Source organism: Papio anubis, chromosome 8 (assembly GCF_008728515.1).
Source record: "Papio anubis isolate 15944 chromosome 8, Panubis1.0, whole genome shotgun sequence".
NCBI classification, from domain to species: domain Eukaryota; kingdom Metazoa; phylum Chordata; class Mammalia; order Primates; family Cercopithecidae; genus Papio; species Papio anubis.
Genome location: NC_044983.1, coordinates 64,175,280 through 64,198,354, shown reverse-complemented (window position 1 = coordinate 64,198,354; position 23,075 = coordinate 64,175,280). Strand labels below are relative to the sequence as shown.

The window sequence follows — 23,075 nt, the reverse complement described above, 5'->3', positions numbered from 1 at the left end:
TACCTGGTTGATGGGATCTTTCATACCCCAAACCTCAGTGTCACACAATACACTCATATAACAAACCTGCACATGTACCCCCCGAAGTTATTTGTTAAAAAAGATATTCCAGACTCAACTTGTACTTTCTTAGTACAGTCCCAAATTCAGCCATTTCTCCAAGGAGACTTGGTTCCTTTTAAAAGAAAATGCTATTTAGAAAACAGTATCTGGGCTCTAGTTGTGCTCACTGCCACTAGAATGTGCATTTTATTTTTTAAAAGAAAAAAATACTAAGTTCTTCATGTTATTTCTGATTTGAAATCAGGATTATAATATTTTTACTTAAATTTATTGACCTTACATATACATATTTCCTTTCCCCTATGCCAAAAATTCTAGTTCTTAAAGATACCAACATAAGTACTTCTTCTGTATATCATGCAAAGCACACACAACAGTTTCATTATAATTATATCAGCACTATGATTAACAACACGATTACTAAAAACACTTTCAGACTGTGGTGCTGTTCTGCCTGTCCTTAGAGTACCTTCCTCTAGAGACAATCAAATCACTGTTGATAATGGCTTAGAGTAATTCATCTCAGCGTGTTTATGCAAAAAATTGAAATGCAGTTGTGCTCATTTGTTTCAGTTTGTTTTGGATAATAAGAAATTACTGTTTTAAGATTTAACTTTGTTTTAAATTGTATAGAATATTTAAATTGTTCCAAAGTCAAATATTCAAAATTCTAAGAGGCAAGCTTCTATCCCTATCTTCCTCTCTTTACCTTTCTTTATTTCTACCCCCATACCATCTCTTCTGCCATAGGCAACTTTTAAAAACAATTTGATGTGTGTGCACATGCATGTGGGTGTGTGTATTTTACAGTAGGGCAGGTTTTGCTATTGTTGTTTGGGTTTTCATAGAAGCAAACGTGGGCTAGGCGTGGTGGCTCATGCCTGTAATCCCAGCACTTTGGGAGGCTGAGTGGATCAGCTGAGGTTGGGAGGTCGAGACCAGCCTGACCAACATGGAGAAACCCCATCTCTACTAAAAATACAAAATTAGCTGGGGTTGGTGGTGCATGCCTGTAATTCCAGCTACTTGGGAGGCTGAGGCAGGAGAATCGCTTGAACCCGGGAGGTAGAAGTTGCGGTGATCCAAGATCGCACCATTGCACTCCAGCCTGGGCAACAAGAGTGAAACTCCATTTCTGCCCCCACTCCCCAAAAAATAGAATCAAATATGCATCTATATTTTCATTACACTTACTTAGATGAATGGTAGCATACTAAAAACACATTTCTGTCCCTTCCTTTATTCATTTAACAATATATTATCCCAGGGGTCATTCCTTAATACATAGAGATATTCTTTCATTTGTATAGCTGTATAGTCCTCTCTTGTGTGGATATACTGTAATTATCCAGTATTTTTATTTTAATGGACATTTCATTTGTTCTACTCTTTTGTTATTAAAATAGTATGACAAGATACAGTCACATATATAGGTCTTTTTGTATTTTTGCCAGTGTGTCTTCAGAATAGATTCATAGAAATGGGATCATTTCATCAAAGAATAATTGCACATATAATGTACTAGATATTGTAAAATTTCCCTGCATAGTGTTTGCAGCATTTTGGATTCCCACCAGCAATGTGTGAAATTGTCTGTTTCCAGTGCCTCATCAACAGAGTATCTGACAAATGGGGATTTTTGTTAATCTGACAGGTAAGCAGTAATGCATAATTTGCATTTCTCTTGTTTTGAGCAAAGTTGAGCATCTTTTTATATAGTTAAGAAGGATTTTTTCTACAAACAATCTCCTTATATGGCTCATTTGTAGTGGAATTTAGATCTTTTATTCTCTGCTTTTAGAAGCTCCCTACAATTAGAATTATTAAGTTCTGTCTGTGATATAAACTGCAAATATTTTTCTTGGGTTGTCACTTTCCATGTTTTATTTTTGAGAGACAAACATGGACCACAACCATGCTGAGAGAACTCTGAGCGAAGTTTACATGGCTATCTTTGTTAGTATTTGAACTTTTACCTGATAAACATCAAACATATGACCGACATAGGATATAAAGCAGTTCTACAGATATTTTCCTACTGCCCAAAATATCATATAATGCACATGTAGGTCACACGTGAGTAGGCAAGAGATTCTGGAACACAGAAACAAGACAACAGGATCACAGCAATTACAGTATGCTCTGCTAGAACATTCTCCAATTACTGACCAAAAAAAGCAATAAAATTCAGATTTGTCTGCCTGGGGAGAAATAAACAGAAATAGAAAGTAAATAGCAAAACAAAGCTATCTGGTGAAAAGACATCCTTACTTGGAAAGAGTTAAGATTTTGCCCCTTCCATGGGTGTACTTAGTGAGGCAAGCGTCAAGCAGCCTGACAGCCCATGGCACACTGTCTATGGCTGATGTCAATGGTACACATAGAGCCAGTGTGAAGCAACTTAAAATAGGCCCTCCTTGAGCTTCTTAACTTTTTAGAAAGGCAAGGTTGCATAGCAATTAAGTAAATAAGTTTTGAAGGTAAATTGATACTCAAATTTGAATTGTGCATTATATTACGTCTCTCTTAAATTTGCTCAACTCACCAAACTCTCTGGGCTTCCATTTTCTTATGTATAAAATGGAGATCATGAGAGCTTTCTCATGGGGTTGTTGTGAGTATAAGTGAGAATGTGTCCTCAAAGCACTTAGCTGTCACACTACATGCTTGATAACTACAGTCTTCATGAACTGCCTATTGAGTCTATTACATGGTGTCATATATATTTATATTTCATGGTAAAGCAATTTTTGTGAGCATGAATATTATACTATCGTAAGTCTGTTTCTTAAGAGAAAGTTGTCTTCTTTTTAAGACACTGTTCTGTCTTAACTCTCTTAACTACTTAATGAAAACAATAAAAATAGAGCTCTTAAGGTAATAGAATAACAAAGAAAATGTCTTGTGGTAGGAAAACCAGCAAAAGGCCACAAAAGGCAGAACAACATAAACAGATAAACGAGTTTTTAGTAATTTCTGGCTAGTTATTTACCCAGTAATTATTTAACAAAAGCTTAGCGTGGGCTATACAATAGTACCCATTGTGGACAAAAAGTTTCTAGTAATAAACATAGCAATTATTAATTGAATAATTACCCTGCACTAGGCACAAAGACAGGAAATGTAATGACATAACCAACTGCAGAGATTGAGAGTGTAGACTCTGGACTGTTAAACTGTCTGGGTTTCAGTTCTAGCTCCTCCACTTACTACATGACAAAGAGGAGCTTATAAAATTCCAAGTGCTTCTGTTATTCCATCTATTAAATGGTGGATAATAGCACCTGTCTCATAAATATGATATAATTGTTAAGAGCCATGGACTCTGGAGCTAATTGGCTGTGCTTTGTGCTCCACTCCTATTTTCTTTTTATGTGACTTCTGCTAAGTTTATTAACCTCTGGGTCCCAATTTCCCCACCTATCAAATGTGGATAATAGTCCCTATTTCCCAAGATATTAGTAAATACCAAATGAGGTAATGCAAGCAAATAATGTAGAACACTATCTGGCATAGTAAGTTCTCAATAAATGTTAACTATGTTTATTAAGATAAAATGGCATAATCTATATAAAATGTTTAGCCCAAGGTTTGGAATTTAGTATGCACTAAATAGTACATTGTTATTATTGTGTGTGTATATATAAATATAATTATTGTTACACGTCTATTTAAAGTTTCAAGGGCTAGAAACAGACTCACTACCACTCAACATGTAATAAGAGCTAAAGACAGCAGTATTTCTGATGAGTTGCCTAAAAGATATACAGACTGCCTATGGCACTAAATACTCTAAAATATACCCCAGTCTAAAGCCAGAACATCAGCATCAGGGAGGACTGTCCTGTACTTCACTATTGAGACCTCCAGTGGAATTGTTCTAACTAAAGTTTACTTTTGCTTTATGACATCTGCTTAGGTCAGTAGACATTATTCTAAGAGTGCCTATGAATGTACTGATGTTATAAAGAATATATATACACACACACATATATATAGACTCACACAAATATATATACACACACACATATATATACACACACATATATATATACACACACACACATATATATATGTGTGTGTGTATATATATATATATTTTTTGATATGGAGTCTCACTCTGTCACCCAGGCTGGAGTGCAGTGGTGTGATCTCCGCTAACTGCAACTTCCACCTCCCACGTTCAAGGGGTTCTCCTGCCTAGCTGGGATTACAAATGCCTGCCACCATGCCCGAAAATTTTTTGTATTTTTAGTAGACACAGGGTTTCACGATGTTGGCCAAGCTGGTCTCAAACACCTGACCTCAAGCGATCCACCTCCCTGGCCTCCCAAAGTGCTGGGATTACAGGTGTGAGCCACTGTGCCCAGCCTAAAAGACTATATTTTTTAGTTATGGAAAAATCATAACATAAAATTCACCATCTTAACCATTTTTAGTGTATAGTTCAACTATGTTAAGTTTATTTACGTTGTTGTGCAGCCAATCTCTGTGCAAACCAATGTTGGGCAGACATCTTTCATCTTGCAAAATGAAACTCTACACTCCTTAAATAATAACTTCCCATTTCCCCCTCCCCTCAGCTCATGACAACCACCGTTACACTGTTTCTGTAATTTGGATTACTCTAAATACTTCATATAAGTAGAATCATGCAGATGATCATCTGGTAGATACCAGAGAGTCAAGAAAAAAATTTCAACAAGATTTTGCTTTAGGAAGAATCTTCTTGTGGCATGTCTTAGGTAGTTTTCCCTAGAATGAGATGCTGAGAAAGTGATTTATTGAGGAGTTCTCTCAAGTGAAACCTATAAAAGAATGAGGGAACCAGGAGAAGACAAGGAAATAAGCACATAAACACCCAACAGTCATAGCAGCTGAAGGATAGGTCACACCGCCCTAGTGGAGGGAAATTGGGCAGGCACCAATTTGTCTTTTTATGACTGGCTTATTTCAATTAGCATAAGGTCCTCGAGGTTCAGCCATGTTGTAGCATGGGACACTATTTCCTTCTTTCTGAAGGCTGAACACTATTCCATTGTATATATATACTGCATTTTGTTTATCCATTCATCTGTCAGTGAACACTTGGTTGCTTTCACCTCTTGGCCATTGTGAATAATGCTGCTATGAACATGGGTGTCCAATTATTTCCTATAGATCTTACTTTTAATTCTTTTGGATATATACTTAGAAGTGGGATTGCTTCATAATATGGTATCTTAGTTCATTCCTGCTGCTGTAACAAAATAACTTGAACTAGGTTAATGTATAATAACATAAATTTATTTTTTACAATTTTGGAAACTGGGAAGTCCAGATCAAGGTGCTAGCAGATTCAGTGTCTGAATCTGAAGGTGAGAGCATGCCGTGTATCTCTGAGTTGAGCCATCTTGCTGCATGCTCACATGGTGGAGAGGAAGCAGGAGAACCAAACAGGCTTCCTCAAGCCGTTTCATAAGGGCACTAATCTCATTTATGAGGGTGGATCCCTCATGGCCTAACCACCTCCTAAAGACCCTGCTTCTTAATACTTTTGCAATGGGGATTACATATCAATATGAATTTTGGAAAGATACAAACATTCAAACCATAACAGATGGCATTTTTATTTTTAACTTTTTAAGGAACTGCTATACTATTTTCTGTTATGGCTGCACCATTTTACATTCCCACAAACAGTGCACACAGTCCCACTCTCTCCATATCCTCACCAACACTTGCTATTTTTTCATTTTGTTTGTTGTTTATTTTCTGATAGTGGCCATCCTAATGGGTCTCAGAGGGTATCTCATCGCGTTTTTTTCCCCTCTGGTGATTAGTGATATGGAGCATCTTTTCAGATGCCTGTTGATCACTTGTACATCATCTTTGGAGAAATGTCTATTCAAACCCTTTGCCCATTTTTTAATTGAGTAATTAGTTTTTGTTGTTGAGTTATAGGAGTTATTTATATATTCTGGATATTAACTTCTTATCAGATGTGTAATTTGTGAGTGTTGGGTCCTTTGATGCATAGAAGTGTAATGATATTTTGAGGGTATCAATGCCTACATTATACAGCATCTTTTTCAGCAGGAGGTTATAGTGATCCTCCGTTCTCTTCCCTTTGAAATGTTTTCCCATATACTTCTCAGAAATATTTTATATTGTGGATATTTTAGTTTAAATTACTTTCCATAATAAATTAATGCTAGTTTTAATAGTCACTAAAACCATCTGCAATTTACAGAGAAGGTAACTAAATTTCAGCATCCGGAAGTAACTTCCTGAAGGCCATGTAGTTAGTAAATGGCAGATGCCAAGATTCAATCCAGCCTTTCTGTGGATTTTTTCAGAATACTAGGCTACTTCTTCAAGCAGTGAACACAAACTGTGTCATTTGTGATGCAGTCACTGTGCTTGCTAAAGGATCCTGGCAGGTGAGCTCACTTTCTGCAGGGCTGACTAGGGAGGCTGGAACTTGAAGGAGGGATCACAGTCAGAGAAAGAAAAGGGAATGACATGAACAAAAATGTGAAAATAAACGAAAGTATGACCTAGAAGTACTGTCTGCTGGCTACTTTACCCTATTTCTTGTTGAGTACAATACAGTTTGGATAGAAAAAAGAAGGAAATCAATCATAAGAGATAGATGAGAGCCACGACATGGAGACTGTTAATTCTAGTCTTAGAAATTTGGACTTGAGTCTGGCATGGTGGGTCACGCACAAAATCCCTGCTCCTTGGGAGGCTGAGAAGAAAGGATTGTTTAAGGCCAGGAGTTCGAGACTAGCCTGAGCAACATAGGAAGACCCTTTCTCTAAAAAAATTAAAAAATCAGCCGTGCATGGTGGCACATGTTCGTAGTCCCAGCTACTCAAGAGGCTGAGGTGGGAGGGTCATTTGAGCCCAGGAGATCAAGATTGTAGTGAGCTATGATCACAGCACTGCACACCAGCCTGGGTGACAAAGCAAGATCCTGTCTCCATTAAAAATAAAATAAATAAAAGAAAAACGGCTAAAAAAGGAATTTTTGTTTAATTTGGTAGATACCAGAGAGTCAATAAAAAAATTTCAACAAGATTTTGCTTTAGGAAGAATCTTCTTGTGGCATGTCTTAGGTAGTTTTCCCTAGAATGAGATGCTGAGAAGTGAGTTCTTGAGTTCTCTCAAGTGAAACCTATAAAAGAATGAGGCAACCAGGAGAAGACAAGAAAAGAAGCGCATAAACACCCAACACTCAGCAACTGAAGGATAGGTCACACCGCCCTAGTGGAGGGAAACTGGGCAGGTACCAATCATGTCTACTATGTGGCATTTTGAAGGATGAATTGGAATCATGGGAGCTTGAAGAACCACATACAGATATAAAAGGTACTACCATTTGAACTTGGATAGTGGCTGTGTGGGCAGAATGATGACTTCCCAGAGATGTTCATGTCCTAATACCCGAAACCTGTGAATATGTTGCATTACAAATGAATGAATATTTACATTTCTATATGTAATTAGTTACATAATTACATTTGCATAAATATGCAAAGGGACTTTGCATGATTAAGATTAAAGATCTTGAGATAGAGAGATTATCTGCATTAGCCAGGTGGCCTCAACCTAACATGATTCCATAAATAGGGAGAGTTGTTCCTGGCTGAAGTTAGAGACAGAAAGATGTTGCTGGTTTTGAAGGCATAACAAGGGGGCCACACACTAGAGGAATACAGGCAGCCCTAGAAGCTGGAAAAGATGAAGAAACAGATTTCCCCTGTAATGGAAAGAAAGCAGCCCTGATTGCACCTTGACTTTGTTTAGCTCAGGGAAACTCATGTTCAACTTTGAAACTACAGAGCTGTAAGATAATAAATTTGTGTTGTTTTAAGGTGTCACAGCAGCAACAGAAAGCCAATACAGTAGTCATATAAGAGAAAGAAAAAGGTTAATGACTAAGGAATTGGTAAGAGTTCCCACAACTTAAAAAAAAAAAAAAAAACTTAAAAAAAAAAGTTAACCTCTGTTTCATTTTATTTCTTTATTTTAAATAGAATTAGTGATTCTTATTACCTTTCTCCGAGTTCATAAAGTAATGTAAAAGGCCATGAAAAAATGATTTCAATGAAATTATAACTGAATTAGAAAATGATGGTTAAAAAATTCCATATTTTATAAAGGTTAAGAAAAACATATATTTAGTGAATCCCCAAAATTGTTAAGAGTAAAAGGAAGAAGCTGTATTTACTACTACATTAAAGACATATGTACCAGGTGAATACTAACTGCAAACCATTCCGATTGGCTGTTTTTCAGTGGCTGCCTCCCTGAGATTCATTTTCTTATTCAGGAAAATTCAGGACTGTGAGCTTCATGGTCACCAGAGGGTGCTATGGGACAGGCTCTCCCACTCCTCCAAGGGTGATTGCCAGACAGGCAAAGAATGGTCGCAATGCCTCTGGAAGCCTGTGACTCTTTTCTGTTATCTGGCATTCTACAAAAATCAGATGTGAAAGTGGGGTCGATTTTTTTTTTTTTGCACTGAAATGTTTTTTTTTTTTTAAATGGAAAGTTATTTATGACAAACTTTTGGCATCTTCCTCAATAAAAATTAAAAATAATAAATGTGCAGTAAAATTTAGCAGTTTCCACAAAGTCTTCAAAAAATAGGAATATTAGGTAAGTAAATGAAAATCATCAGTGTCATACAATTTAGTTAAATGGATATTCCCCTGAGCTAGTGCTAGGAAGAGAGAGGGTGTGAGGGAGAAGGCTATGTCCTGAGGCTGACACTTAACTGAGTGTCAGGGCATCCATAATTTATCCTGTGAGGGTTATATCTGTTTTAGTTCCAAGAACAGTTAAAATTCTTTAGCTCATCAACAAAGGTGTGGACACCAAAGCCGCTGCAAGTCAGAGCTCAGAAAAAAAAAAGAGAAGGACAAGAGCCAAGCACAGTAACAACCCCAAACAAGCTAATTTGTGACTCAGGCAGCCAAGGTTTTGCAGAATTTATTACAAGGAGCAAATGAACCTAGAAATGGTGATGGTTATATCTTTGTACTTAAAATGAACATAGATCATAACACCAAGAGGAGGAATTATTACATTTCTGCAAACTATAAGGAAACTCATGGCATAAGAAGGAGACCAGCTGGGGCGAGACAATGACAGGCACACAGAGGGGGTCTAGAAAAGCAGAACAAAGCTGGGAAGGCATGCCTACCACTTATATACTTGCCACTGTGTATGGTCAACATGGAGTTCTGCCTGGAGTCACTACAGATGATGATGAAACTAATTCTAAAATATTATGATGGCTTGTTTATTAAAGGAAATAGATATTTAAGAAAATACTCATAAATTATATTTTTTAGTGAGTTAGAAATACATTCTTCTGGTACAAAATTCAAAAGGTGTTATATTATATTTGGAGTAGAATAATAGCTTTATGGTTTTTGCAAAAATAATACAATTATTACATAGTAGCTTACTGTTTTAAAATGTCAGGATTTATATGATGTTATTTTTTGTAGAGGTGGAGCATCCCTAATTTGAAAATCTGAAATGCTCCAAAAGCTGAAGCTTTTTGAGCATTTACATGACGTCACAAGTAGAGCATTTTATACTTGACCTCAGGTGATGAGTCACAGTGAAAACCCAGTCAAGACTTTGTTTCACGCACAAAGTTACTAAGAATATTGCATAAAATTACCTCCAAGTGATGTGTATAAGATGTATATGAAACATAAATGAATTTTGTTTTAGACTTTGGTCCTAGCCCCATGATATCTCTTTATATATATATGAGTGTTCCAAAATCCAAAAAGCCACCTGAAATTCAAAACACTTCTTGCCCCAAGTATTTTGGATAAGGTGTATGCAATCTGTACAATGCTTTCTATCATATATTATGTATATACCTAGTCTCCAAGCCAAATTTCAATATATTTTCTGTCTCAAAAGATATCTAGAGCAGTGTTCACCAAATATTGATGATGGCTATTTCTACATGCTTCTCTCTTTCCAGCTACACATCTGATGTTAGAGATTTTTTTCAGCCAAAACAACATATCACAACAGATTGAATGCAGAAGCAGATATGAAAATGTAGCAGTTTTTTAATTAAGCCATACATTAAAGAGATTTTCAAAATGTAAACAATGCAACTTTCTTACTAACATTTTGTTTTAGAATATAAAAGTATTTTTCCTAAAAATGTTATTTGTGTTAGGGTAATGGTTTAATCACCGCTATTAAAAAAAACATGTAAATTTCTTATTAGTTTAAATGTTTAACGTTTAGATATCTAATATCAATATATTATCAACACAAGAATCTAATATTGATAGATATAATCCATATAAATCAAGGCTCTTTGGGGTCCTCTCTAATTTTTCAACAATGTAAAGGGTTTTTGAGACTAAAAAAATGAGAATATGAATAGTTATAAATCAAATCTCTCTCATAAGCAACAACTCATATAAACATGTTTAATAGGCAACTCAAAATAAACAATCTAAATGAGAACTCTTGATGTTATCCAAACCTGACAAATTTGATTTTTTCCTAGTTTTTCTAATTGTAGTAAGTGGTACCACAATTGACCTAGTTCCTCATCTCCCAAACCTAGCAGCCCATCATTGACTGATTTGTTCCACAATTTCCCACATCCAATCCATTAGCAAGTTCCAGTGACACAATTGTAGAAATATATTCCTAATCACACCACTTCTCATCACCATCACAACTACTACCCCACTTCAAAGCACCATCATAGTCTCTTGGCATCTTGGAAAATTAAAATAAACAAACAAAAAGCTTTATTGGTAAGGTTTCCAAAGAGGAGCTATCAAAAAATACAATGTTTTCCATATCATTATCATTTAGGTACAAATGGAATAAAATAATTTACATAATATAGTGTTATGAGTTTTTATTTTGCAATATACTGATTCAGTGATTATAGTGATTCCATTTTCTCTAACCAAATTCTAAAGGCCTTGACTCAAAAGAGTAGGTGATACATATTTAATGGAATAGCTTTCATAAAACAATATGTATTTAACTTTCAAAGTTTTAAAATGTTAGCACCAAATAAATTATACTTGAACATTTTATATGTTTCAGAAAATTTATTTATGTTGAGACAGTGGAATAAAAGGTAAGTTCTACATTTTCTTTTCACCAGATGTATAGTTCAGCTTACCTTATCGAGTTCATCTGAAATTGCAATACCTGGGATTTAAAAGAGATTTATAAAAAAAAGTTTTAGAAGCAATCTTTAGTAACCTAATGTTCAAAACAAACTTTCTATTTGTAAAAGCAGTGCATTTCCTATTCTATTTTTTTCTTTTTATTAGTGCTTCAAAATAATGTGGCACATCCTTTTTACCAATGAAAACAAATTAGGAATTTAAGTCAACTATAACAGCTATGAACTTCTGAAGCAATGCAAATGATGCAACAAAAACAAAGCAGTGCCATATTCCTTGTAGGTTGTTAAAGGCAGAACAAACATGCAAATATGATTGTAGAGATATCATTTTTAGGTTATGATGACAATAAAGTATAACTTAGCCTGTTACTATTTTGCTCCTTGTTAAGAATTTAGACTCCCAGAATAATTAGATATTAAGGCAGAATGGTGGTCCAAGATGATTTATTCTAATGTCTTTATTTTGTGGATGAGGAAATAGACGAGAAGTTTAAAGAATTTTCCCACAGTCCCTCAGATTGACAGCTCCTTGAGCCAATGCATAAATGATTCCTCCTCATAAGTTTCTTCCCCACCATCCACATATTTCTCACTGCACATCAGTCTAATTTCTGTCTTTATCCTTTCTCCAAAATTATTGTAAGTCAGCAATGTAAAAAGTTTAGTCCTTAATTTCTCTGTGATGATACACTATCAATTCCTCTTTATTGAAATGCTATCCTCTCTTTTCTGTGCTTCTTTGTCTCCTTCAGAGGAATCCTCTTTTTTGTAGGCATAGGGGTTCTTTCCTGAAATGGCAAGGGCTCTTTGCTGAGCTGTCTTTTCTTCTCATTTGTTATACTTCTCTTGATAATCTTTGATATTTTTGATATTTTTATTTCTCTATATGGCACAGCTTTACTGCCAGCACAGACTTTCTTCCTGAGCTAATTGTTGAATTCTTGTGGGCATTCCATTCTCAACTTGTCAGACTAAAGACATCATCCTCCCAATTCACTCTCCATTTTATTCTTTTGAACAATGGGGCTGAACTTCAGCACTGTGGCAGGGCACTGGAGCAGCTCTCATATTCAGGGCACAGATCAAAGGGGGTTGTTGTCAAACCCCAGTAGGGAATGAGCCAAGAGATAAGGAAAGGTCTAAAGTTTGAAGCCCAGGAGAACTTGGAGAAAATAAGAATAGGAATTGAAGCTGAAGTTCAGCAGACTACAAAGCACAAGAAAGAATGAGCTGGGTTGGAAAAGAGAACCTGAAAACAGCCTCAGGATAATGAACCTGAGTAAAAAGAGCATGTTACAGGGTTCAGATCCCCTGCCTGCCTCAGGGATAGACGTGGAGGGTGTAAATGATATTTTATTAGTTCTTATATCATCTCCCACACCACTAACCTAATGAATCAATTATACACAAAGCCGAAAAAGTACACACAACTTCATCTCAGTAAACGGCACCATTGTAGATCCCATTGTAGAAGACACTAGAAACACAGGTACATTTGGGGCTTATTCTTCAATATTCTATAAAATTCTTTTTCTTCTTTTTTTTTTTTTTTTGGTAGAATTGGTAACTAAGAATTTTTATGTATCACACATTAAAAGAGAGTCTAACTACCACTTCAGGGATTTTGGGTGACCAAAGCTTAACAATTATTCAAGGACTTGCTGTATTATGAAGGTAGTGCCTTCAAACGGTTAAAGGAGAAAAAGCTTTAAGGAGGGCTAGCACTGGAGCTGGGCTGTATCGCTGTCGAGTGAACCGTGATGGAGAACTCAGATATGATGGCACCACAGTCAAGGGGAAGATGTGAGACTAAGAGATCTCAGAGGGCAATTATAAACATTTGTGAAGACCTAACATAAATCATTTGTGGAATGTTTGGGCTTAAAAAATATAGAGAATTACAAATAGTCATTTAGAATAACTCAGATTTTAAGAAAAGATAGGACATTTATGGGATACTAAATGGCTTATGTCACAGTCTATAGATTTAAAATACATTATTACAATTTATAAAAATCCAAACATGTCTTTTAAATGCTTATATTTACATGTAATTTAATTCTATAAAAATGTTCCTTTCCAATATGAATTCAAGATTAAGACTGAATATCTTAAATATAAAATTTTAAAGGGCTTAGTCTATTTTAAAAGAGAGAGCATAGATAATATGAAACAAAATTCTCTTTCTCACCCAAAGTCATAAAGCATGGATATCTGGAATTAAATAATCCATAATTCAATTATTTGGGATTTTTTAATCTCTCTTAATCTCTTGATTTATTTTTATTTTTATTTACTTTTTTATTTATATATTTTTTGAGACAGAGTCTTGTCCTGTTTTCCAGGCTGGAGTGCAATGGCTGGATCTCAGCTCACTGCAACCCCCACCTCCCGGGTTCAAGCGATTCTCTTGCCTCAGCCTCTCGAGTAGCTGGGATTACAGGGGCCTGCCACTATGCCCAGCCAATTTTTGTAGTTTTAGTAGAGATGGGGTTTCACCACGTTGGCCAGGCTGGTTTCAAACTCCTGACTTTGTGATCCACCCGCCTCGGCCTCCCAAAGTGCTGTAATTACAGGGGTGAGTCACCACACCCAGCCCGATCTCTTGATTTTTTTTAACTTCCTGCATCATGCTCTCAGGCCTGCAAAAAGAGTTTTCTCATTTAACTTTTAGAAAGCTACCAGTTGATCTTTAGGTTTCTTTTATGCCTCATATTTATGAATCCATTATTCATAAAGATAGCAGCAATATATCACTTTTCCAGAAAGAAGCAAGAACTGGCAAGTAAGTAAAAAAGCCCTGTGAATAGTCAAAATGTGTGTCACACAGAACTTGCACATTACTCATGGGCTACCTCCTCTCAATTTTAGCAAACATATGAGCTGTTTTTCAGGGCTGGAAAATTTTAGCAGTTGAAAATGGAGATGAAGAGAAATGTTGCTTTGAAGATATATTTCAGTACTAAGAAGTAATGGACCCCAGAATAAAACTCAAACTAACTAAATGGAAAACTCAGTTTGGAGAAAGAATTTTGCCTTTAATTATGCCAACTCTCTGGTCTGACCATATTTTGTTCAAATTCTTATTATCATATTTTCTTAAAATTTATATATTTTGATGACTTTGCCTGAGAAATTATCCAAATAAATCTTCACTCTATTATCAGTAATTCTTTCAGCTTTCTATTATCAGTGTCAAGTTGCCTAGGGCATTTTTTTTTTTTTTACTTCTTATTTCATTTGTAATCAAAGCTTAAACAGATTAAAAGCAGTTGAAAGAATTTTAATGAAACGCTTCACAGAGGCATGAAGCTCTAATGGGAACCATTTATACTGAGTAGCTAGGATATTTCTCCCAGTGTCTAGCAGAACATCCACAGCTATTCCCTGGGAAGATATTAACAACTTTTAGGCATTTTATTAACTTTTAAAAGGTATTATACTTTAAATTGAGATTCTTTTTTAAGTTTATGAAGACTGGGGATCTTCAGAAAACAGAAAACATGCAAAAGAAAACAAATTGGGTTGCTAAGATATGTTGTAAGAAAGAAAAGCCCAGGATTTGAGGGTGGGACTCTTAATGAACAATGGAACATATGGTCCTTGTAAAAGTCAAACTAGAGCTTAAAGGAAACATCCTATCAGGGTAATATGGTTTGGATTTGTGTCCCTGACCAAATCTCATGTTGAATTTTAATCCTCAGTGTTAGAGGTGGGGGCTGGTGGGAGGTGACTGGATCACAGGGGTGGATTTCTCATGAATGGTTTACCACCATGTCCTTGTTGCCACTCTCACGATAGTGAGTTCTCAAATGATGTTGTCCTTTGAAAATGCATAGAAAATGTATAGTACCTTCCCTAATCTTGCTCTTGCTTTTGCTTTCGCCATTTGACTGCGAATTCCTGCTTGGCCTTGCGCCATGATGGTAAGCCCCCAGAGGCCTCCCCAAAGGCAGATGCCGGTGTTATGCTTCCTGTAGAGCTTGCAAAACCGTAAGCCAATTAAACCTCCTTTCTTATAAATTATGCAGACTCAAGTATTTATTTATAGCAATGCAATGGCCCAATACACAAAGTAACCATTGCTTAGGGTAGCAATGGTGTCCAGCTGCAGGAGTGAGCTGCCTGGCAGAGAAGGAGAAAATTAGTTATTTGAGAAACTGAGCTTCTCTTCTGGATAAAGAAGCAGTGGCTCCCACAGGCATGTCAGAGGTAGACATGAATCAGGTAGAATTTCCTGATTCACCGTGGAGCAAACTTATCTAGATGCCTCCATTTGTGTCATTTAGTTTATGGGCCTTTCCATTTATTCCCAACTCCAAAGAAGTCTCACTGTGCGCAGGCTAAAGCAACTCCATCTTTGATGCTAATCCGCCATGTTGACTTCTGATCAACCCAATTCTGGGAATACCTCTAAGATTTCCCATTTATCTATTATTCCTTGTTTAAGAGCAGGTACGTACCATAAATCCTGCCATTAAGTCAAAACAACCTTGATGCTATTGTGCTTCAGTTGTCCTACATATCCCTTCTAAATCACATATGCCCTTTCCCTATGGTATATAAGTCCTGGGTCTGGAAGATAATGGTGCAGGGACTCACCTTGTCTTGCAACCTCCCCAGACACACACATGGCTTCTGTTCATTAGTCCCTATTAAATGTTTCTTTCTAAATTCAACTTGCAGCCTCTTTCTTCGGCTTTTCAGCTTTCTCAGACTTTTGGGGGTATATTTGCATAGACCAGCACAGCACAAAACACATTAGTATCAGAAACTTATTTCAAAACACAGTTTTCATTTTCTCATGTTTGAGTTGCCTTCTATAAGGGAAATAAGAGCTATCGGTTTCTTCAAGACTTCCATCTTTCTAGGCATCTGCTCAGCCACAGAGTTAGAATTAGGTTGTAGTTATAAGAAATGGAAGTAGCAACTTTTCAAAATTCTCTATACTTTAGAGTAATTCATTTCATAGAAGTAGGTTCGAAAATTCATATAGTATAAAATGGTACTATTTCTCTAAAACCCACTTCCCTATTGGAAAAAAATGCCAATTGTATTATAATGTAGAAAATTAGACTCCCCAATTCTTTCTTTTTTAAAGCCTTTTTTCAACTGTGAGATAAAATTCAAATACAAAAATAGAGCATATAGCTTGGAAATATCAGTTTTATGCTATAGCTGGCCCATACTGGCTTGTGAAAACCAGCTCTCCATATTCCTTTCCAACAACTCATTCAGTAATGTCACATGGATAGCTTGAAATTAGCCATAGTGGGAATATTTACGTCATGGAAATTGACAAATGCTGAAAATCAGGGCTTATTTTCAGAGTTAGCTTACTGGCATGCCACTGAGTATAAAGAGTAATGTTACAGCAAATACCTGTGTAAGTAGAACTTTTATCAGTAAATGGGTGATCAACAACCTCTGACAATTAGTCAATCAAAACACCCTTTAGACTGGGCACAGCAGCTCATACCTGTAATCTTAACGCTTCGGGAAGCTGAGGTGGGACGATATCTTGAACTCAGGAGTTCGAAACCAGCCTGGGCAACATAGTGAGACCTTATCTCTACTTATATTTTAAAATACATTTTTTAAAAACCACCCTTTATACAGACTGCTAATTACTTTTAAAGAGGATTCCTGCTAGAAATTGAGGAATTTTATCTTCAATTAGTGTAGTAGTTTGTTTTCACATGGCTGATAAAGACATACCTGAAACTGGGAACAAAAAGAGGTTTAACTGGACTTACAGTTCCAAATGACTGGGGAGGCCCCAGAATCATGATGGGAGACAAAAGGCACTTCTTAGATGGCAAAGGCAAGAGGAAATGAGAAAGAAGCAAAAACGGAAACCCCTGATAAACCTATTAGATCTCGTGAGACTTATTTACTAGCATGAGAATAGCACAGGAAAATTTGGTCCCCATGATTCAATTATCTCCCCCTGGGTCCCTCCCACAACATGTGGGAATTCTGGAAGATACAATTCAAGTTGAGATTTGGGTGGGGACACAGCCAATCCATATCATTCCACCCCAGCCCCTCCAAATCTCATGTCCTCACATTTCAAAACCAATCATGCCTTCCCAACAGTCCCCCAAAATCTTAACTCATTTCAGCATTAACCCAAAAGTCCACAGTCCAAAGTCTTATCTGAGACAAGGCAAGTCCCTTCTACATATGAGACAGTAAAATCAAAAGCAAGCTAGTTACTTCCTAGATGCAATGGGGGTACAGGTATTGGGGTATAGGTATTGGTTAAATACAGTCATTCCAAAAGGGAGAGATTGGCCAAAACAAAGGGCTTACAGAGTCCATGCAAGTCTAAAATCCAGTAGGGCAGTCAAACTTTAAAGCTCCAAAATGATCTCCTTTAACTCCATGTCTCATATCAAGTCCACGCTGATGCAAGAAGTGGGCGCACATGGTCTTAGACAACTCTGCCCCTGTGGCTTTGCAGGGTACGCCTCCCTCCTGGCTGCTTTCATGGACTGGCTTTGAGTGTCTGTGGCTTTTCCAGGTGCACGGTGCAAGCTTTTGGTGGATCTATAATTCTGCGGTCTGGAGGATGGTGGCCCTCTTCTCACAGCTCCACTAGGTGGTGCCCCAGTAGGGACTCAGTGTAGGGGCTCCAACCCCACATTTCCCTTCTACACTGCCCTAGCAGAGGTTCTCCATGAGGGCCCCACTACCGAAGCAATGTTTGCCTGGGCATCCAGGTATTTCCATGCATCTTCTAAAATCTAGGAAGAGGTTCCCAAACCTCAGTTCTTGACTTCTGTGCACTCGCAGGCTCAACACCACATGAAAGCTGCCAAGGCTTGGGGCTTACACCCTCTGAAGCCAAAACCCACATTGTACGTTGGCCTCTTTCAGCTACAGCTGGGACACAGGGCTCCTCATGCACACAACACGGGGACCCTGGATCTGGCCCACGAAATTACATCTTCCTCCTGGACCTCTGGGCCTGTGATGGGAGGGGCTGTCATGAAAGTCTCTGACATGACCTGGAGACATTTTGCCCTGTGGTCTTGGGGATTAACAACAGGCTCCTGGCTACGTATGCAAATTTTTACAGCCAGCTTGAATTTCTTCCCAGAAAATAGGTTTTTCTTTTCTATTGCAAAGTCAGGCTGCAAATTTTCCAAACTTCTATGCTCTGCTCCTCTTATAAAACGGAATGCCTTTAACAGTACCCAAGTCACCTCTTGAATGCTTTGCTGCTTAGAAATTTCTTCTGCCAGATACCCTAAATCATCTTTCTCAAGTTCAAAGTTCCACAAATCTCTAGGGACAAAATGCTGCCAGTCTCTTTGCTAAAATATAACAAGAGTCACCTTTGTTCCAGTTCCCAACAAGTTCCTCATCTCCATCTGAGACCACCTCAGCCTGGACCTTATTGTTCATATCACTATCGGCATTTTTGTTGAAGCCACTCAACAAGTTTCTAGGAAGTTTCAAACTTTCACACATTTTCCTGTCTTCTTCTGAGGATTCCAAACTGTTCCAACCTCTATGTGTTACCCAGTTCCAAAGTTGCTTCCACATTTTCAGGTATCTTTTTGGCAACACCCCATTCTCAGTACCAATTTACTGTATTAGTTTTCATGCTGCTGATAAAGACATACCCAAAACTGGGAACGAAAAGAGGTTTAATTGAACTTACAGCTCCACATGGCTGGGGAGGCCTCAGAATCATGGCAGGAGGTGAAAGATACTTCTTTCACCTTGCCTTCTGGCGGTGGCAAGAGAAAACGAGGAAGAATCAAAAGTGGAAACCCCTGATAAACCCATCAGATCTTGTGAGACTTATACACTAGCGTGAGAATAGCACAGGAAAAACTGGCCCCCGTGATTCAGTTACCTCCCCCTGGGTCCCTCCCACAACACATGGGAATTCTGGGAGATACAATTCAAGTTGAGATTTCGTTGACGACACAGCCAAATCATATTAATTGGGTATCCTAGAACAAAAGTTGAAAAAATTTTCTGTTATGGGCTAAATAGTAAATATTCTAGATATAGATCATATCATACTCACACATTATTTTTCTTTCTTTATAAATAACTTTTAAAATGTAAAAATCATGCTTAGAACATGAGCCACAAAAACAGGCTACGGGTTGGATTTGGTCCATGGGTGAGAGTTTGCTGAACCCTGCTCTAGAAGCACATACCAATTTTCATCCTTGATTAACCAGTGCATTCATTTCTCCAAGGACAGTTCCAAATGGTGTTGCTTTTCATCAGGCCCCTCTACCCATCTCTTCCTCCTTCTTACTGTATAGGACCTCAAAGTTTAACATCCTGAAAACTTGAAAACTATAAGATTTGAACTTCCTGGACTTCCTGACTCCTCCTCCCCCTCAAAAAGCCATGGATGCTGTTCTCTTCAGTCTCAGAGGACAAAGTGCACTTATATCCATTTGTTTTCTTGGCTCCATCCCCAACCTCCATCTCTTGTATTTGCTCCATCTATTATCTTCTCTCCCTTTCCTGAATCTGCAAGTTCTTTATCTTGGTTTCCCCTAATACCCTAAAATCCATTAAATGTACACACAGACACATACATATTCTCTCTCTCTGTCTCTTTCTCTCTCTCTCTCTCTCACTGTTTCTCTGTTTCTCTCTCATACATGCACAGAAGAAACTAAAGGAAATCAGACTGAAATGACCAAAAAAATCCAAATTTCCCCACTATTTGCTGCCCTCTTTCACATCTTCACTTCCATCATAACTTTTTGCAGAAGAACATACTCCTCCTTTCTCTACTCCTCATCTCTCTTCATTGCTGTCCATTCCTTCTTCCATCTACTGCATACAAGTTTCTGCTTCCAGTAGTCTCTAAAAATTATTCTTTAATTATTCTTAAAATTATTCTTTATAAAGTAACTATATACATACTGATATCTAGTCAAATTGCATCTTTTCTATTGCAAATATACACCCTTTATATTTCATTTTATCAAATCAAGACATGTTTAGCATAAAAAAATAGGGAAAAAATAAAATAAGCCCCCATTCACAGACAACTAATGACAATAGCTTACTCAGTGTTCTTTCAAATAATATCGTATGCATATGATATGGTTTGGCTCTGTGTCCCCAGTCAAATCTCATCTCAAATTGTAATTTCCACTTGTTGAGGGAGAAACCTGTAATCCCCATGCGTTGGCCAAGGGAGGTGACTGGATCATGGGGGCAGTGTTCCACATGCTGTTCTCATGATAGTGAGTTCTCACAAGATCTGATGGTTTTATAAGAGGCTCATCCTCCTTCACTTTCATTCTCTCTCCTGCCATCTTGTGAAGAAGGTGCCTGCTTCTCCTTCTGCCATAATTGTAAGTTTCCTGAGGCCTCCTCAGCCATGTGGGACTGTGATTAAATTACACTGCTTTCCTTTATAAATTACCCAGTCTCAGGCATTTCTTTATAGCAGTGTGAAAACAGACTAACAGCAAATTGATACTGGGAGTTTGGGGCACTGCTAAAAAGACACTTGAAAATGTGGAAGCGACTTTGAAACTAGGTAACAGGCAGATGTTGGAACAGTTTGGAGGGCTCAGAAGAAGACAGGAAGATGTGAGAAAGTTTGGAACTTCCTGAAGACTTGTTGAATGGTTTTGACTAAAATGCTGTTAGTGGTATGGACAATGAAGACCAGGCTGAGGTGGTCTCAGATGGAGATGAGAAACTTGAGCAACTGGGAACTGGAGCAAAGGTCACTCTTGCTATGCTTTAGTAAAGAGATTGGTGACATCTGTAGGGAAGATCTGTGGATCTTTGAACTTGAGAGAGATGATCTGAAATTGAAACTTATGTTTAAAAGGGAAGCAGAGCATAAAAGTTTGAAAATTTTGCAGGCTGACTATGTGGTAGAAAAGAACAACCCAATTTTGGAGAAGAAATTCAAACCAGCTGCAGAAATTTGCATAAGTAACAAGGAGCTGAATGTTATTCACCAAGACAATGGGGAAAATGTCTCCAGGGCATGTCAGAGGTACTCATGGCAGCCCCTGCCATCAAAGGCCCAGAGACCTAGGAGGAAAAATGGTTTCTTGGACCAGGTTCAGAGTCCCTGCTGCTCTGTGCACCCTCAGGACATGGTGTCCTGTATCCCAGCCACTTCAGCTCCAGTGGTGGCTACAAGGCACCAAGGGCTATTGCTTCAGAGGGTGCAAGCTCCAAGCCTTGGTGGCTTCCATGTTGTGTTGGGCCTGTGGGTGCACAGAAGTCGAGAACTGAGGTTTGGGAAACTCCACCTAGATTTCAGAGGATGTATGGAAATGCCTGAATGTCCAGGCAGAAGTCTGCTACACAGGTGGAGCCCTGCTAGGGCCTCTGCTAGGGCAGTGCAAAGGGGAAATGCAGGGGTGTCTCCCACAGCCTTGGGCATTCCTCCTTCATGGCTGGCATTGAGTGTCTGTGGCTTTTCCAGGAGCACAGTGCAAGCTGTCGGTGGATCTACCATTCTGGGATCTGAAGGATGGTGGCCTTCTTCTCATAGTGCCACTAGGCAGTGCTCCAGTGGGAACTGTGTGTGGAGGCTCCAACCCTACATTTCCCCTTTGCACTGCCCTCACAGAGGTTCTCCATGAGGAGTCTCTGCTTTGTTTCAGGCTCTATTCATCTCTGTCCTTGCCTCCAGGCATGGACCATATCAACTCTGTCCCCATGTTGCCTCCAAGAGTGATTGGTAAACAAAAAATTCAAACTTGCTTAGGATCATAATCTACTGACAAGATTCCTGTAGCATAGAAGTCCCTACCCCTGATTCCTGACTTCTCTGTAACCCAGACTTCTTGCTTCATTCCCTTTATTATTTGTTTCACCCTTCATGCACCAACAATATGACCTGTGATCTGAGAGATCAAAATAGACACCCCTTTATCAACTAGGATGGACCTCAAGGTCAAGGAAATGAAGGCTAGGTAGGGGTCGAGAGTTCAAGGCCCAGCTGACATGGCAACTTCCTAAATTCCTATGGTTACAAGAAAATCCATACACTTGCTAAACTCCCTAGCAATAAGAGCTATTAGGAAAATTACCATACCCCCTCCCTAACTCTGAATTACAAGCCAGACCACTAAGGTAACAGGATCAGCCTTACAAACATTCTTTTCTGATAAGCAACTGCAGACTTTAAGCCAGTTTCAGCCAACTTATAGAGACTGTGCATAAACTGTCTTTATATCCTATGATTCACCTTTTGACATAGTGATATTCCACTTCATTTTAATGCTAAAACCACACCCCCAAGTGAACACAGGATGCATGTTACATATATGTTTGCCCATTGTGCATGTACTCAACTGCCCACATAAATATGTATGGCTTTCCCCCAAACCTACTGAATATGTATGACACCTTTGTAATACAGACCCTGTAAGGCATAAAACCCAACCTGCCCTTTCCCTCTGCACTTTTAATTCACACCAGAGACTATCTCTTGCTGGTATGCAAACTGGTATCAGCAACAAAACTCTCCTTTTTACTATTCAGTCATCCTTGTGGCCTTTTCAATGATAAAACTTCCTCTTTCTTTGAAATACATCCTTACACACATGCTTCTCTCTTCCAGGATTATCTGTCTGCACGACATATCTTGACTCTCCTCCTACTGTACCTTGACCTTTGGATACTTCCAAATTTGATTCAGATAACTTTTCTATCAAGTTGTCCCTAAACTCCTTTGGAGATTCTTCTATGCCTCCTCTGTTCTGTTAAAGTACTTTGTACAAGGCTTTGAAACTATGATTTCCAAACCTGTTTCCACTACTAAAATGTAAGCTTGAAGTCTAGGTCCACGTGTTAGTCA

At 38.0% G+C, this 23,075-nt stretch overlaps 1 protein-coding gene across 2 annotated transcripts in view; it reads right to left on the bottom strand.

The window, feature by feature from the left end:
- C8H8orf34 (chromosome 8 C8orf34 homolog) overlaps positions 1-23,075 on the bottom strand; it is a 477,522-nt gene that overhangs the window by 317,889 nt on the left and 136,558 nt on the right. For both annotated transcript variants that reach the window (XM_009213159.4, XM_003902840.5), the window contains one exon: positions 11,243-11,271. In XM_009213159.4, the coding sequence (XP_009211423.2) occupies positions 11,243-11,271 (29 nt within the window). The remainder of the gene's footprint in view (positions 1-11,242; positions 11,272-23,075) is intronic.